Consider the following 19,448-nt stretch of genomic DNA (forward strand, 5'->3'; position numbering starts at 1 on the left):
TATAGTACTATTAATTGAACTTTGACATTAGGTGTTAAAGAAAAAAAATGTAGTAAACCAGCTAACTACCTCACAACGATTTAAATCTTTGAAAATTATAATAACCGCTGGAGCATTATTAAATATTGCATTTTAATTATTTATTACTATGTTGTACTAAATGTTTTAGCTTATCAAATGCAGTCAAATATCTCGAGATCGATAAATCGAAAAACTCGATAACATTCAGTAAACTAATAAATTTTTCTAATATCTAATTGATTGCAATATAATTAAAATAAAGTACTATTATTTTTTGAGTGAACTCCTACTATTTTGAACCAACTTCTTGTTAGAAGGGCATACTGATTTTTATGTTAGAAGGTCATTCAAATTTTAGTTAGTAAAAACATATCAAAGTTATTGGAAAATCATGAGGATAAAAATTATAAATTTATTTGTAGAAATTATAAATTGATAAATTTTAGTTTTTTTTTTCATTTGTTTTCCTGATCATGAAAAGTGGACAAATATGGGGGTTTTCGGTTCTCCGCCATTTTGTTTGAAGGTGGTGAATGAGAGGTTGACATTTTCAAAAACTTTTTCCTTTTAGAGATCTACGAAATAATGGAAAAAGTTTTTGTTTTTAGAAATTAAACCATTTTTCTCATGGCGATTGGAAAAAAAAAGTCTAACAGACAGATGACAATCAGAGTTTCTTGGGATACGTATCGCAAGTGGCGCTTATCGAACTAGCCCCATTCTTAGTCTGTGTTCTGAAGCTGAACTACCTCCTCTTTTATTCAGAAGGAAAAAACTGGCGATAAACTACATTTCAAAATTATACCCTCAAAACGATCACCCTACGCATAAATACATCGTTAAACCTAAATATTCAAATTTTTTTAGATATAAAATAAATTCAATATTCCCGTTGGCAGAAAGAACACATACTGCTATTGAGTTCGTTAAAGAAATACCTCTGTACATCTCGGAAGTCATCAATCCTCCATGGATACACTGGCTACCAAATACAATGCTCCAATTATCCCGATTTCCCAAAGGTAGTACGTCACCTACTGAAACAAGCACTTGCTCTTCCAGGTCAGGGCGCGGCCATTCTGACACCACAAGAAATAAGTCTTCCAATGAAAAATGAGATATCATCTAGTTGGCAAGCCATGTGGGATGAAAGCCCGCCAAGCAAATTAAAAACTATTAAAAAAACCACTAAACCATGGACCACATCAAACCGTTCCAATCGCAGGGAGGAGGTAGCTATTGCCAGATTGAGGATAAGTCATACAAGTTTAACTCATAGATATCTGATCAGTAAGCAGCCACCGCCAAAATGTCAATACTGCAACAGTGTACTTACGATCAGTTACATATTTGAGAAATGTCATTTTTATTCTGCGAACTTGAGTAGATTGGGAGCAGGACCGAGTGTATCGGATGATCTGAATGATGACCAGAAGAACGTGGAAATGGTCTTAGTTTTCTTAAAAAGGAATGGCCTTTTGAATAAGATTTAAACCATAAAATCTGTTATACGTAATAAAAAATACCAAAAGAAGTAATTATTTAAATTTTCTTTCGGAATTATTTAAAGAGAAAAATAAAGTGAAATAGAATTATAAATATAAATGAAATTGAATTATAAAGCACGAAAAATGGGCGTTGGTGACCTCAGGGTTTTACGCCCTAAAGCTCCAGACAACAACAACAACATTAGAGTTTCTTCTTTTATTTGTTTAATAATCATATAATTAATCATATTATTTAATTATATTTAAAAATTAATTTTTTTTTTATTATGAGTATTTAGGTATTGTAAGTAGAAAAAACGAAATTGATGTGGTAATAAAAGAGAGGTTAAAGACGGAAATGCTTGTTGTTTTTTAATTTCACTTTGCTCAGCTCCCACATTCCTCTAATAATTTGAAAGTCAGAATTCACAAAACTATTATCCATTCCACTGTTCTTTAGAGTAGCTCCATAGGATTTTTGAAAATAAAATATTAAGTAAAATATTCGTACCGAAAAAGGTTGAGCTAACTGGATAATTTAAAAAGCTACACAATTGACAGAACTGCATTCAGTATATATAAGTCAGGTTATAGCATTGGGGGGGGGGAACAAGATGGGCATAAAAGGCGGTGAGACATAGTGACGAACGAATCCCTAAAATGTTAATAAACACTAGGCCGGCGGATAAACCTCTGAGGAGTAGACTGAAACTTAGATGGGAGGATTGCTTCATGTCAGATTTGGTAGATTTGGGTTTGGAAGGGCGTCACTAGACATATGTATGTAGGGAACAATTGGTGGTATTGGTATCGAACTTTTGGGTTCGCTAAGTCTTTGTTATCATTATTATTTCATTATGGGTAAATCTGGTCAGACACTGTGTCATGGACCCCAATTAAAACAAAAATATTTATATTTTAAATTTAGTCGACTTAAATTTGTCTAAAATTTAGGTTATCTAAATGTCTGGTAGTTACTGAATCGCTTATGTATGAAATAAAAATATATTTTCTTTAACAACATAATGAAAATATTATTATCTCTATTAAAATTGTGTTGGAAGCAGGGTATGTAATTTGCATGCTTATCATTGCTTGTCTTTATGCAAAAGCTTATCAACATGTTAATGCAAGAGTAAGCCTTGTAATAGCTTGGTGGTATTGTAATTTGTACTTGTTTACTTCATGTTTGTCTAGTACCTAGAGGTTTATATAATTTTAAAAATTCCTAAATTATTAGTATTAAATGTGTTCACCACTATTTAAAATACCTGTATTATATATCACTCTTATTGTGAAAAGTTTGCCGTTCAAACTAATGGAATTATATAGGTGTATTTTATGTACCATGTAGGGTCTCACAATAAAATCCGTTTAAGAAATTTCACTATAAAGTGATAATATTGATTCATTTAGTCAAATAAAAACGCCATTAGCTCCGTTGCTTTCCTTACCACCTAGGAGTTTATTTATTTATTTTTACTTTCACTGTAAATAGTTATTAAGGTCAGCAATGCATCAATTATTCGATCACCTCTTGTAGTACTTTCTAACGGTATAATGATAAACTTATCCTTTTTAAAAGTAATTAATCTTTTGGAAAATGTACGAATTGTTTGGATAAAGTTTAATGAAAAAATAAAAATTCTCTTAACTAAATTTACCGTATGAATATGAACGTTTTTAGGATGAGGACATTCTAGACATACAACAATGGCCATCCCTAAAGTGTTTATTCTAAAAAAAAATAAATAGTTCTACGGTAATACTGTAATTAGTACTGTGTAGATAGTTGATCGTAAATTAATGATTGGAGACGTTTGTCGGGGGGTGCGGTCAGCAAAGAACAACATAAATAAACAAAACCATATTTATTTATTTTATGCCGACGTTTCGACCTGAGTTTCAGGTCTTCATCAGGGTTCATGGTGTAGAAGGTAGGCCTGCAACTGCTTTTGCAGTTGTACCAGTTGCAGGCCTACCTTATACGCCATAACCCCCGATGAAAACCTGAAACTCAGGTCGAAACGTCGCCATAAAATAAATAAATATCGTTTTGTTTATTTATGTTGTTCTTTGCTGATCGCACCCCCCCCCCCGACAAACTTCTCCAATAATGTAATTATTTACCTTAACTGTGTGGTTTTTGGCATCTTCTCACTTTTTCGCCTCTGTAACTCTATGTGGCATCCAGATACAATTTTGACTTAAATCTCATTACAAAGAGGATGAAATACTAAACATGACCCTCATTCAACATGCAACTCTGAATTTTAGTGTTCAAGATATTAAAATTTAAATGTACAAGAACTCTTTATCATTCAATTTTTTGAATAATATTTTTCACTTTTGAGCATCAAGATACTATTTTGAATTATAGCTTATTACAAAAAGGAGCTATAACCTTCTCTTATAGTTGAAGGTTGAAAATATTAGTTCCATAATAATTAGAATTAAAAAGCCATTTCATAAGTCAAGTTTTACCAGAACATTTTTTTTATATTGCAAAAAATTTGGGTAGAAACCTTAAACTGCTCACTCAATCGAAATGAACTGCCGGTATTGTTGAGGAACTGTAATCTCCTTCTCTCCTATTGCAATATCAATTTTTTTGTGCTAGAATTGACGAACGTTGCCCTCCCCTCATCCATTTCCATTTCTTCCTACGCGTCACGAAATCAATTTATTCTCATATTTTTTTTCCTTTGAGCTGTAGAACGTCGGATAAAGAAGTTTCACTTCAAACCTGACTTTTTGTGAATTATTTGTTCAAACAGTCTTAATGACAGTTGACAGTTCCAACGTATGGTTGGGTTACATTCATATTTCCCCATAGTTCACATACATTACCTATACACAATAAAATAATTTTTTTTTTAGATATTTATGTAAAGATCCATAAATTTTAAGTTTTTTTTTAAATTCTCATTTAAATATTTGCAAGCAGTTATTAATTTGTTTGTTACTGACAATAAAGCTTTACTCCTTTGCCCTCCGATCCGATCGAATTCCGAATACTAAAAGGATTAGCTTGTTAGTCCTAAACGTCAAAGGTTGTTTGAAATCTGTAGCGGAGAGGGAACACGAGTAATACTTTGTCAAGAAGGAAGTCAGGCTACAACCCAGTTTAGAAGCTTCCCTTCCGCTTGTTGAAATAATAAAACTATGAGAACTTTCTGTGATACTAATAAAACTTTTTCCGTAGTGCTGATGCTGAAATCAAAAATTTATGTTCAGGAAAGTTGTATTGAGCGGAACGAAATTCAATTCACTTCAGTGCTTTCCGTTTTTATCTGTTATACTAGTACATTCCTATCTCGAAACCTTTCGTTATTGGAATATATATACAATTGACTAAATACAACTTTAGTGTAGGTAAAAGAAGCGAATAACTTTGTAAAGATTATGTGTGTATAGGCTGTTTTAGGGTTAATTGTCCTAACTAAAAATAAGAAGGGCCAAAAAAATCAACTATGTATTAATATATATATATTAACGCTTTGCATCTTCTAAACAAAAAGTTGGTAGATTGATGTACATAGTTTTAATTTTTTTTTAGTTATCCCGTTAAGATTTTCATTTTTATGAATTGTTTGGGTTCCAACTACTACAATAATTAAATATAAATATTAGCATTCATATTGCATGTTGTTCAAAGTGACTACCTTAAGAATTAAGACAGAATCGGCATCATTATTTTACAGTAACCGTTAGCGAATAACAGTAAAAATTTTGTATTGCTTCAAAAGTTTTAATTATTTATTTTCCCAAAGACTGTAGTTGGACGGAATTTCTGTTTCACCTCTTTTTAATGTCACCTTAAAAAAAAATATATATCCAGCTAGCGCATGACATTAAACATCCATGTTGTGGAAGAAAGATTCCAAACCTGACTAATGCTCAAAGTGATTACTTTAAACATGTTGGTTTTTTTGTGTGCCTGAGATATTCCATAGATTCTATCGTTAATCGGAGTTAGTTTTTAACAACTCCAATAGCTTTAAGAATAGCCAATTGCATGGGGGATTACAAATGGAATCAATAGAAGACTATATAAAAAAACGGATCATAAAATTCCACTCCCAGTTAAAGGAGCAGTGACTTGGGAAATCCAACCTCATCTAGAAGACTGAAGTCCAGGCTGCTACAGGACATCCTCTATCTTATTCTAAATTTATCGATTATACTATTTACATTTCTACAATTTTATTTATTTTTTCTCTTCGTCTTTTTTTTAAATTAACTTTTTTCTCTCCAGTAGAAGCTAATTATTAATTTTATTAAATTCAAAATGTCATTGTTTCCTTAATTAACTTTTCTTTTTCTCTTTTCTAAAGAATTATTATTTTCATCTATTTATTTTATCTTATTTTTTTTTCTTATAACATTTTAAATAGTTAAATAATAGGGTGTGTTTGGCACGAGACTATGTGCCCCATAATTAATTGGTTTTTTTTTGTAAAAAAAAGAAATTTAACTGTTATATCAACCATACAAAGTTCATCAGGCCGATCTAGTATTAAATAAATATTAATAAAAAAATATCTCAGTTAAAAAAAAATAATCGTAGTCTACTGCACTATCTTCGGAATACGTCGGATTCTAAAGAGAATTAATAGTAATGTATTTTGTTAGATGCGCCACCATTCAAGAGAGGCAGCGATGTAGTATAAATGTTGCTGTTTAAATTTTATTAATAAAGTAGTTTGAAAAAAGTTAATTTATTAATTTTTATTGACTTTTATTTTTAACCTAAACAAACATTAGGGAACATACCTTCGTAGGGATTTTTTTAGTTGCTTTTAGGTACTTAATTCGGATTTTTAGTTAGGACACAACCTTGAAACAAGCTGTAGATATGTAAGTATATAAGAATAAATATACCTGTGCAGGGTGTCTTCGTATACATGTTCAACCTCTGGCTTCTATGATTGTAGAAATTTATATTTGATTTTAACTGTCATAACAGTTGCATGTGGTCATGTGGTTTATCACTATAATTAATTTTCTAATATCTTCTAGGCCTTATCCAGTGCATCTAATTCTAAAATTTCCAGTAGGGCACTTTTGTTAATCGATTTTAATAATAAATGAGATTCTATTTTTATTTGATGCGTCTTGAAGGTGAAAATCACCAAACGATTACTTGCTGGCGGTGCGAAAATCGAACATTCTTAAAAAACCAAACTGCGTCACTGCTTGAGAATCAATTAATTTGATATACCGTTAGGCCCAAATTGAAGGAATTTTTAAAGACTGTTACAGAGCCGTCTTGGATATCTCAACATGTGTGCGTAATTTGATTTTTCTATTATTTTATATATAAACTGAAATAAATATAATTTCACATTAGTTTTATAAGTAAAGTTCAACTATAAATATTATGGTAGATATCTTCATTGTGAGTGGAGTTTCAACTTCATCTTTGAAATTTTTAATTTTACAACTTAAAATTCTATCATCATGGAGCTCACTGAGAGGAACTTACTCCCAGATTAAACCGTGTCAAAATATTCTCTAATCCCATAACATATTATAACCTATTGTTATAGATAGAAAATATATTATTTTTACAATTAAAGTATAATTACAAAATACGTATTCGTATATAAAAACTTATTAATTTAACAAAGAGCAAAATAATATTTAAAATTATAAATAATCTGCCTGACTAATTACATTCAACTGGAGCCTACAATAACGATATTTTAGGTAATTAATTAGGAGGTAAAGTCGTTTTTTTCCGATTGAGGGTAAATAAACGAAACTGTACTGAAAAGTTGATGAGTTTGGTTCTACCTAAACAACAGCTAACATTTGCTGTGCAGGGGGCTTCAAGCAAATGTTTTTGTCCTTCAATCTCATGTTAGGGAACAAATATTCTGTGAAAATGGAGAATAAAATAGAATGTTTGTATTTTAAGTATTATCATGAGAAACATTATTACATAATTTCCTTTGAAGCTGAAACGATTTGAAAAATCAACTTTTCGATAAACTTGAGAAAAGCTATCACTGTTCCGTCTTCTGTTCCTTTTATGCTGGGAAGATTGTTGGTGATACTTTTAGATAGCAATCTAAGTTGTCCTCTGGTTCGGGTAAGTTGTCTTCTCAAACGCTAGGTCAATCGAAAGGGTTAGTCCGTCCGTGGTAGTACAGGTAAAAAAAAAAAAAAAAAACGAAAACGGAGCTTCTTACTTCACAAGCCAGAAGAAATCAAACAATGAAATCTGATCATATTAATTTAATGGGGTATGAAACATCTATCAATTTATTTGTTTAATTGGAAGATTCATGTTACAAAAAAAAGGTTGTTATATTATTCAATTATTCTCCGTATTTCATAATTGGGGGATATTATCCGAATTAATTATAATTTGCTGGAGTGGATTGTATTTGAAATAAAATTAACATAATGGAAATAAAACCTCTATTCTTGTTATGGTTATAAAAAATGATATTTGAAGGGTTTGATAAGATGAGACTGAATTTACATGGAATAAGGGAAGGAATTATAGGTTTTGAGTGTGATGTTATAATTATGTTTCGGTGTAACTTGAAGACGGGTTTGTCTGTTGCCTTTTTCTTCTTATATCTTGCTGCAGTCTCTCATACTTGAGTGTGGTGATCTACTCACTCACATGTTACGTTGAAGAACAGTAGCAAAAATGTTGTTGTTTTTTGAGAATGCGCTTACTCTTTCAGCTATATAGGCCCAAAATGGCAACAAACTCTATACTTCCATACGTTTGCCACTAGAGGGTAGCATTTTAAAGTCCCATTAAAAATGCTTGAGGGTGCTTCCTCTAACAGATGTTATAATTATGTTACAACTTGAATAAAATAAATTAGCAATTTGTAAAAAAAAAAGTACGGCAAAAAAGTAATAGAGACGAAATATGGGTCTATAAGAATGACAGAGAAATTTAAATTTCTGGGAGAGATAGTGTACAAAAATCCTGAAGTTCTAAAAGGCTGAGAAGCTTCGCAACGGGCAATATTTACAATAAGAAGAACCTATCGTCTAACTGAAAAATAAGACATAACAACACGGTCATAAAACATAATAATTTTATGTCATAATTTTACACGGAATGGAGACAACATGTCTCCCTAGCCTGGAAAAATTACTGAAAATAGAGAGAAGGATCCTGAGGAGAATCTATGGGCCTTAGAAAACACAGGGAAGACTACAGCTTAAGATCCAACCAGGAAATCTACATAAATGACCTGGAAACCGAAATAAGAATTAGAAGACTGAGATTCTACGGGCACATGATGAGAATGGACCAAAGGAGACTAAAAAAGAAACTCTTTGACAAAATCCGTGAATACAGGAGCGTATGAGGTGAAGTAAATGAGAGAGGAAACAAAAAGATTGAAAATAACAGACAAAGACCGCCTGGATAGAGAAAAGTACGGACAAAAAATTAAAAGAAATCAAAGTTCTTGCGGCAAATAAAGAAAAACGGAAAGGTACTGCGTGGTCGAAGGAGTGGAAGCAAAACCCACGCAAAAATGATGAGAAGATACTGAGAGAGAAGAAAAGCAAAAATGAGAAGGGAAAAGTAGTGATATTCGCGTGATCTTGAATGGCCGTGAAAAAAATTACCAATTTTTTAAATTTAATATAGCCTGTTCCATGAGAAGAGAGACGTCTGATAAGCAAGAGAGCTTGAACAGAGTTGGGAGTTGTGTTGTGTTGATCATGACCCAACATATTATGTTTCGTCTTTTTTAATAATTTAAAGCCCTCTTCGAAGGACGGGAACACCACCAGCAATCCACGTTCTCTACTTTACCTGATTTCTATCGTGCAGCAGTCTGTAACACTTATGTTTGTAAATAAAATATTTTCAGAACTATATTGTAGCGTTTATCAATAAAAATTGAGGTTCAGTCTTTATATTATTACAATGAGTTAAAAATATAAGTTTAATAATATAAAACCCAAAATGAATTTTATTCTAAGTAATAAGTTAATGATAATATCTCAGTAAATTAATTATAATATGACTAATATATAATATAATTAATAATTAATTAGTTTAACTATATTTTATATGTTTTTACTTTAAATGTGATGTAACGTTTTACAAATTTAAAAAACCGTTTGTTAATCGTTAAATTCGTCCTCTCCCTTACTCTGTAGATACATTCTTTTGCTTTCCTTCATTCAGAAATGTGGGTATTCTATTTTGTACATTATTTCCCTTTTGTCTTGATTTTTATTTTATTAATATTTCCCCTAAAAAATCTTTTAGTGTGAATGCATTTTTTTCTTTCTCTTTTATCTACTTTTTATTTTTTGATTAATTGTCAAAGTCCTGTTTTTGTAATTCTTGTTTATTTATACTTTTTTCTGTACACGTTATTTTTATTTTCTTTAATTAACTTTGTTCATTTTTATATTAATTTTCACTTATTTTAAATCAATTTTAGGTATAGCTTAGTTTACCTTTATTTCATGATATTTATTTTCTTACTTTGTTACATTATTTTAGTTTTCTCTATCTTTTTTTAGCCATGATGAAGACCTGTAAAGTGAGGCGAAATGTTGGTTTACTATTAATAGTTTATTTACTATTTGATTTATTCTGACTGCACTCGGACCATCTTATGTTACACACGGTCAATCAACAATCTTCCTCTCAAGAATAATTTTAATAGAAGATGTATATTGTTTTTATGATCCTATATTATTATTTAAATATTTTTCTAATCATTTCGGAAGAAAATCGTAAACGGTTCTTATTGCAACACGAATAAACTATATAAATTTCTTCCTTATTTTAGTGATCTTACCTAATTATAATACTGGAAGAATGCATTATATAATGGTCCACACATTTAATCATAGTAATACGGATTACATATCATCTTGATAATTTTATCCAAACATTATGTGCTTTAATTCTATGGAAAATCAACATAAATTGAGTTATGAAGTAAAAACAGATTAAATAAAATATTATTTTCTTTGAATTTGTTAAATAATTATTCGACATAGCTATGGTAATCACATTCTGAACTTCCATGATGACGGATAAGTCCTCAGTAATTATTACCGAAGCTGTATAAGTAATTAAGTAATCAATCATTTGCTGCTAATCATAAGTTCTAACGGATGAGTGAATTAATATCTTTCTTCAAACATTAACTAGAATCAATTAAAGTATTATAAATATAATGGGCACTCTCTATTCCTCACCGTATGTTTATTCATTTATTTTTTAAATATGTTTTATGGAACAGATTTTCTCTTCAATGTACATTAGTAGTAACTTTAATTATATGTAGTTTGTTTGCAGTATAATTGTTCGTAGTATTGTTGCTATAGATTAAAATAATATTGGACGATTTTCAGAGCAATAAGGGGGTTCTACCTTGAAATTGAATAAAAAACGAGATTTAAAATTATTTATGTGAATTTTAAAGGTATTATTCAAATAATTATAGAGATCACTTACGGTCTGGTCTAAAATATCAATTTAAATATGAGTTATATATAGTACTTGGACATAATGCAAATATAAAGTTACAGAAAGTAGTTATACGAAGTTTTTTATATCCGAAATACATATGAACTTCAATGATTCAACTAACTTCATAAACAGAAATTACCACTTTCAACCGGTTAACTTGATTAACTGATAATAAATATGAAATTGATTAATAATATGCAGAGAAAACACTAGAGAAGTATTTTTTTTAAGTATAAGCTATTTTGTACTTCTTCATTAAAATTTATTTTAACTCTGTAACTTATCTTAACTAATTATGGACATTTAGGAGATTTGTTATTGTTTACGTATACATTAGTATTATGAGGCATTTGCATACATAGACATATTGGAGTGTTTATACGGACCTCGGTACAGGCTGATAAGGATTAGTCTACTGCAAGTTTTCTGAAGCATCGGAAATTTGCTGGTTTTTCGTGCTTTTATCCACCATGAAGAAACTCACCCACCGGTCCACCACTTATTTAGGCTGCAAGTTTTTGGGAAACCGTCTCTGGAAGGACCCTCACCCACCCGATTACCACCGGACCTTCACCATTTGGATAACGGTGGCCATCTCTGAAGTGATTCGGAGACATACATTTTTTTTTCGATATGTGCATATCACAAACCTTCCATTCTTGCACCTTCTGTGAGTGACTTTCATTTATTATTTTTTTAAATCTCAAGTTTTTTTCATTAAATACTAGAGAGTTAATTATTTCTTTTATAAAAGACATAATATTTTAGTTTGTATATATATTTATATTATTTTTTAACACGTTTATTTTTTGCAATAATAATTGGATATCGTTTATATTACTTTATTTTTTATATTATTTGGAAATTATTTTTTTTTTTTAATACTTTCGTTGTTTGGAGGGCATTCTTTTTCAGGTCCCCCGCAAACTTTAAACTGAAGTAACGATTCATTTTTTATTCTTGCGGGAGATATTTATATATATTCGCTCACGAAAATCATCTCGCCCCAACCCCCCTTATGTTTCTTATTACCAGCTCAGTAGTTGGAAGAGTTGATAGGTCAAAAATAGTGCACGTAAACAATTCGCAATGTTTTTTTCTTGCAAAGATCTACAAAGTAAAATTTCACATATTGGAGATACGATAGTTCAGTAACTCCAGTATTTGACATTAATGATGCTTTTGAAATACTGGAGTATTATTCGTTCCAATTATCCAGTTGGGCTTATCCTGCACTACTGACACATTCCCATTCTCTCTTTGTTTATTGAGCTCCGTTTTGTGTTTGATATTGGCAGATGTTTAATCCACGCCACTACTAGAACCTTTGATCAGTCCCGCTGAGGTCAACTCATTCACTCATCTGTTTTACGAATTGTTCTCTAATTTAATATTGAACTGTTAGACTGGAAAATATTATTTTTTTACTAAAATATACTTCTTTTATTACTTTTTTCTGAAAATTTGGGCGTAGTCGGATAAGCCGTTTTCGATATGAAGGTGTTCCGAGGAAAATGTTTGCGTATGGATCAACCATCCAGCAAATCCCTCAAACTTTCATCAAAATCAGATTAATTTTACAAATATCACTCAATTAGTTTTAATTAATCTTAAACATATTAATAAACTCCCCCTCAACCGTCATTCTATTCAATTACACCCATCAGTAGAAAGCTTGGAATGATTTTTGATGAGAACCTATCCGGGAATGAGCATATTTCCCAAATTACCCGAAAATCCATTACTATCCTTAATCTATCCCATAACCTCAAAAACTCGCCAGCTTTTAGATACGTCACTTATTTCCCCCCGCTTTGATCACGGTTGCCTCGTTAGTGTTGGATTGCCTGGTAGGCAAGATATGAGAATTAAGAGAATAATGAATTTATTCATTAGATCTCCACAGATGCACTCATGTCTCCATTTGGTATGCCGAATAAAAGTGGATTCACCTTTTTTTTATTTTGAAATACTTCCTTTGGGTTTATCTCTTCTAAAAATTTAAAACTAAAAAGCATCCCTACATCGTCGATTTGTTTATCCCTTGTTCCTCTGTCCTCTCCTTAAATAAGAGATCCCAACCACCAAACTTGTATATTTCACCTCACAGAACGATTCCCTTCAAAACATCCTTTATACTCTACGCTATCTCTTTCTGGAATTTTCTACCCACTTACTTATTTCTCCTATTGTTCAACTATGAATCTTTCCCAAATCTGTAACAATGAAACAGGGCGATTCATACATGCATAGATACATACATATTTTTTATTAGTTTTTTCTTTAATATATTTTTAAAAAAAATTATTTCAATATAGATTCGTCAACTATTTTATTGTTTATTTTATGTTTTGAGTATTTACCAATATAAAGCCAGAATCTTCAGTGCTTTTGTTTTTATTTTGAAAGTGTATATTTTATATTACTATTTTGATTGAGTAATTACTTAGTAATCAAACCATTTTATGCCAGACAAATGACACTCAAATGTTCCTTTTAATTAATTCTAGGAGCTTTACCTTTTATGGTACTAGGATTCACTACAAATTTATTCCATGCCGTCTAAAACGTAAAATGTGAATGGACAAAGAGTCCTTTCGATTGTGAAGAAAAAGATTTCAATACTTTCTACTTAAATACCTTCAGTAGTATTATGTTCTATATATGTGAAAAATTTATTTGACCCCGTAAAAATAAATAGTTGCTGTATTTAGACATGGCTGTACGACTTTATTAAGACGTTCATATAATTTGTAGTGAAATTGTTTGCAAGTCATACGAATGTCGATTGTATTGTTTACCTCAACTGTTCAGAAAGCTTGTTCCTAAGATAAAAAAAAAATGTAGGCAAAGAATGTGTTGACTGTCATACCCTCAATATATCTGGGATCTCAAGAGGTCACGATAGCTCTAAGTCTAATAAGGACTAAAATGCTGCGTTTGATAAATAATCTTTTACCAGAGCTGCCTTTCACTGGAACTCCATTCCTTCCGTTATGTACCGATACGTTATGTACCGACCCTTCCATCGTTTAAATCCCTTCTATTTAACTACCTTTTTGCTACCTTTTTGGAACAAATTCTTTCAAATGATAAAAAATTAAATGTTAAAAACTGGAAAACGGACTTGGCCGGTTTCGGAATAGAATTCTTCAATTCTGAATTATAGATTACAAGGACGGTTATAAACTAAATGCCAGACGTTAGGACAGCTTCTGTTATCCGAATCCCATCCTCAATACTGCTAGTGTGACCTCAGCATTCAACATCACCTGACTGCTGTGTCAGCAAGGTGCAGTTGTCGCGTTAGTGTAACGAGTCAGCCGAGACATCTCTCGTCAATATATTAAATCATTTAATTATTGTAATAAAATGGAACTTTTATATAACAGAGACCAACGGTGAATATGATCTTATCCGTTATAAAGAGATATACGTTATAAAGGAATTAGTATAAAAAATACTAACATGAAATCAAGCTGTGATAGCTTGTAAGTTAGAAATAAACAATTTGATTATGTATCATTTAAAAAAAAAATAATTTAAAAGAAAGAAAATCACTTTGTTAAAAATTTTGTGCAGCCAAATGCATTGGGTTGCCTCTTACATAGCATATTAGACATTAGTAAAAAACAATTTGTTTTCAATCCAATTAATATAAATAGTCACAGCATAAAATTATATAAATAATCAGGTTATAAAAATTTGTAAATTGTTTTAATTATTATTATTTTGAATCATAAATTGTTCAAGGACATATCGTCATTTTATGGATGACCTGTGACCATGGTAATAGGAAATTTGTGTTGTAGTTTCGGAGAAAACCTGTGGACGGCCTTAGGTGTGTTTTTTTTTTTTGTTCGAATTTTTTATTATATCTTGAATCTATTCCATTATTATAATAGTACAGATAAGCTGTAACTACCTTTTTGTTTTGTTTTTTATGTATTTAGTCAGTTATTTTTTTATTCTCTGTATCTAAAATTATTTACATGCAATTTTAATATCAGTTTTAATTAAATGTGGCAAAACTATTTTTTTTGTTTGTCAATATATATTTTTGTAATTTTACAATAAAAAGGTAATTTAGGGACCTAGTTTCAGAATAATAAACTATTTTTCATTACATTACCTAACCTGTCCATATTGAAAATATAAATCTTATTTCTTAATAAATTATTTACACCAGTTTCGCCTATTTTGCGATCTTGTTATGCCACACTATTGAACGATAGTTGTTCCACGAACGGCTCGTGGGACAACTAATCCTTTTGTAAGAGAAGGTGAAGATATTCAGCGAGAACTCCGGAGGACCCTAGAGCGCCCTGGGGACCAAGTGGCTCCAATATTGGCTCTCTCCTGTTCCTTGATTAAGCCGAGGCAAACATCATGGGGTCATTCTCCCGTGCTTGACGTCAGGGTTTATCGTTGCAGTATATGACTCTCTTCGCTCTAGAAATGAAGCTTGGAAAATGTTATTAAATTTGTAATATTGAATATAACATCTTTGATGGATAGATTGACTGACCTAAATTTGATATTTCTACTTTATTTTCCATCTAAAAAAGTTTTTTTATTATTATTGAGTTTTTTATATTATGTATTATTATTAGTTAAAAGATGGGTGCACTGATTGTTATTGTTGCAACTAACATCGAAGTTGCTTTGACCACGTATTTAGTGGTTTCCTTAGGTTTCCCCTTAGCTATAATTTCTGTTTCATTGTTTGTTTATTGACCATAGGTCAGTTTGTCTTTCTGGAAGGGTTTGTAAGGTATTACATGGCTTTTACAGCCATTGCTGTCCTTTAATTAGGCCTTTCTGGGCGGTCGCAACAAATATTTTTAAGAGTATCTTCTTTTTTGTTAGATGTGTCCTGGGCAGTTACTTTCTGGGGTATGATCCAGAATGACTGAGCTTATGAGTCATTATTTCACAAAATCTTGAGTGCAAGAAAGGTAGTGCCTCTATTTCTTACCTTTTTGCTTAATAATGCAGTTTTTTTTTTTTTTTTTTGCCAGGACACATCTTGCTATTTTCATTATCTTCGAAAAATCTAGTTACGTCGATTTTAACTTTACTGTTGAACAGTCTTGAAGAGAGGAAGCTCAAATTATTGAATAAACGACACTTTACCAATTATACTATTCAAAGTTTAATCACAGCGTTAGTTATTCGAAAATCACGTCGAATTGAAAATTCCACAACTTTTGAGTCTTATAATGATCAATAATATCAGTCTATAGAAAACAATATGTATTTCGAAATAATATGCCTGAAGAAACAAAGTAAATTAATAGTTAAAAAATACAATAACGCAATATTGAATCATAAGGTGATATTCTTGAAAAGATGCTGAACTTCTCAAATGATATCAATAGAAAATTGAACTCAAATAGTACCCACATATAACAATCACTTTCCAATTTCAACCTATGTAAATCTGAAACATTTTTAACATTTAGCGTAAATTTAAAAATAAAAATTAAGATGCTTTAACCAACTAAGAGTAAGAACTCCGAAGCACATTAAACTACACCATTATTACATAATGGTTTGTATCACATCCTTCTGCATTGTCCAATCTTCAATGAAAATAGACAATATATCTTAAAGCCATCCATGACGGTATCTTGTGTGACAATGCAAGTAGTTTTTGAAGTTCACTTATGTTATAATAATATTATGTTATTATTGTATATTATATATAATGTATCTTATAAAGTAATATAGTATTATAATAATATATTATATATTATTATTATTATTATGTTTTGATTAATTTAAAAAAAATCTGATTATTGAAGTTGAATGTAATGGAGTAAAGCATATTTTGTCAATAGGTTTTTATCGTCCAGTCAGCTTTATCTTTTGTTTTTCTAATAAAGCTATGTCTTTATAATTTCTTTGATTAATTAAAATTTGTGCAAGACTTTGTCTCTTTCAGGAATAAATATATATTTTATAGTTTCTCAATAGATTAAAAATAGGTGGATATATAGAAAATGTAGGATCTTTTTATAATTGTCATTTAAATTATACTTGCTTGGAATGATATAAAATTAAAATTTAAAATATATTAAGGGCAATAAATTTTGGTAGATTAGAAGAAATGGATGACATAAATGTACTGACTAGTAGATCTTAAAGATGATTACAAGGTTCCAGTTTCGCTGACTCAGTAACAGCCTTAGGTATGGCTCTAGATAAGAACTCAATGAAGATGAAGGTATTATACCCCTATCTACCTAACATGCACATTACCTTTACCACTCTGATACTCATCTTCGGGATAAGTTGTAATATAACTGCAGGATAAAGATGACCATTTAGTGTATTTAGTGATCATTTTGGATATTTAGTGCTTTGACGGATGATTATGGAAAGCATTTGGTGAAGGTATGATTTCACGTTCTCTACTATTTAGTACGAGTTTTTTAAATTAAAATTATCAGAATTACTTACATCTTTTTCTTTAATATGAATTACGATGATACGACTTTTTACATTCGAATTGTTTCTTAAATGTTTGAATTCCAAAACCTCTTAAACATACATAAGTAATATATAATTCAAGAAAAGAGGTGAAATTTCTTATTTAAAAACAAAGTAATTAATAACCATTTTAAAAAAATGACAGAAATGAGGAAAAAGGAAGAGGAAATATCTCCACGATATATCTTAAAGAGATTTCCTCCCACTTTTTCCTCATTTCTGTATTTTGTTTTTATCATATTGTTAAAATTAATTTATTTTTAACTGAGAACTTTTGCCTCTTTTCTTGAATTATGTATTATGTAAAAGGGATGAAATGCCTCTGAATAAATTAAGACTTTTTAATTATAAGTATTTATAAATTTAGATGTTTCCACATTTAAGATTATTTCATCTAAAATTTAAAATTATTATAATTGTATTTTAATATTGCATAATTTAACTTCACTATGCTTAAAAAAATCTCTAAAAATTAAACTAAATCAACACTTACATTTTTAAACACTTTTTTTTTGTGTAGTTTGGTGATAAAAGGACCAATGTGCAGAGTGTTTGACTTGTTTTAATAGTATTTAGTTAATATTGTTATAAATTGAATAAATAGCTGTTTCTATGATTACTCTAATTTTGAATGAATAACTAAATAATTTATTTAATATCTGATGCCTAACCATAATAAATATTTGGTTCATTTTATTAAGCATTTTAAATTATAAAACAATTTATTAGTATATATTAATCTGGATGTTTGTATTATTATAAACATCTTGGCTTTTCCTTATATATCTCTATTGCAGAATAAATTAAACTCTTGAGAAAAAAAAAAGAAACTCTGGTTACGAATATCTGAATACCCTTGCAAGTTATCAGGAATGTTATATTTAGCTATTTAGTATTAGCTATTATTTACTCTATATAAAAAACTTCTAGTATTTGTATAATTAATACAGTGTGCCCTTACTATAACATGGATTTTATACTGCGGATTCGGATTTAACTCCAGTCAGTAGTTTTTCTAAATAATTTTGATTTTCCTACTGTGCGGTTGCATCTATAACTCAGTTGGTTTAGTTTTCTCTTAACCTGTTTTATAGGAAAAGTTCAAGTAAATAGTAGATTATAAAAAGTGGAGTAAAATTTTAATGTTTCCATACTTGGTGATATCGTTTCTTCCAACATTGATTCACTCAGCGGGGCCGTCACATTACCCATCCAGTAATGCCTCTCTTGATGCAGAAACTTCCCCATCACAACGAGGGTGACTGTGAAATATGCCTGAAATAACAAAAAAAAATATTAATAACATAATGATACAATATCAATTATATCATAATTAATAATATATCAATAATTTTTTTATTGATAAATATTACAATCTGCCACAGTTGTTGGGCAATAAGTAATAGTGATAACTGATTACATCCATACTAAAATAAATAAAATAAGAATAAAAAAACATATAAATAAATTAAAAAAATACATAAAAATAAATAAAATCTCTTTCTAAATATATACAAACAGGAGGATAAAGAAAATAATCACTAGTCGCATTTACACTCTTATATACAATATTTACACTATCGATCTGAGGATCCCTGAGCCCACTCTATTCCCCTCGTTGCAGGTAGTGCAGAACTCTTTGAGATCCCAGCGCATCCCTCTCACCGCGCCCCTTTTGCAAACCAGTAAATTAATAATAAAATATGTGTGTAAATTGGTATTCCTGGTGAATTTTGAATATAGGTAAATTATTCTCAAATTTATTGTATTGTATTTATTTGAGTAAGAGAGCACTTTGATTAATAAATACGATTTATTGACTTTTATAACTATTGTTAAATAGAAAAAAAATTGTAAGTAAAAAAAATAAATCGAGTACGTAATTAATTTATAATTTAAAATCTGATTCAGATTAAAATAATTCGATGCTTTTATTAAAATCGATTATACAGAAGCGACTT

The 19,448-nt window shown here is 30.1% G+C and overlaps 1 protein-coding gene across 2 annotated transcripts in view; it reads right to left on the bottom strand.

Moving 5' to 3' along the window:
• The window catches only part of LOC106681818 (uncharacterized), a gene marked incomplete at its 5' end in the record, with an annotated part of 132,890 nt that extends 114,128 nt beyond the window's left edge, over positions 1-18,762 (bottom strand). For both annotated transcript variants that reach the window (XM_014422343.3, XM_024359925.2), the window contains 1 exon segment: positions 18,642-18,762. In XM_014422343.3, the coding sequence (XP_014277829.3) occupies positions 18,642-18,762 (121 nt within the window).
• Between the last annotated feature and the right edge of the window lie 686 nt (positions 18,763-19,448).

The sequence above is a fragment of the Halyomorpha halys genome, unplaced genomic scaffold, assembly GCF_000696795.3.
Source record: "Halyomorpha halys isolate HHAL.00 unplaced genomic scaffold, Hhal_1.1 Scaffold366.1, whole genome shotgun sequence".
NCBI lineage: Eukaryota > Metazoa > Arthropoda > Insecta > Hemiptera > Pentatomidae > Halyomorpha > Halyomorpha halys.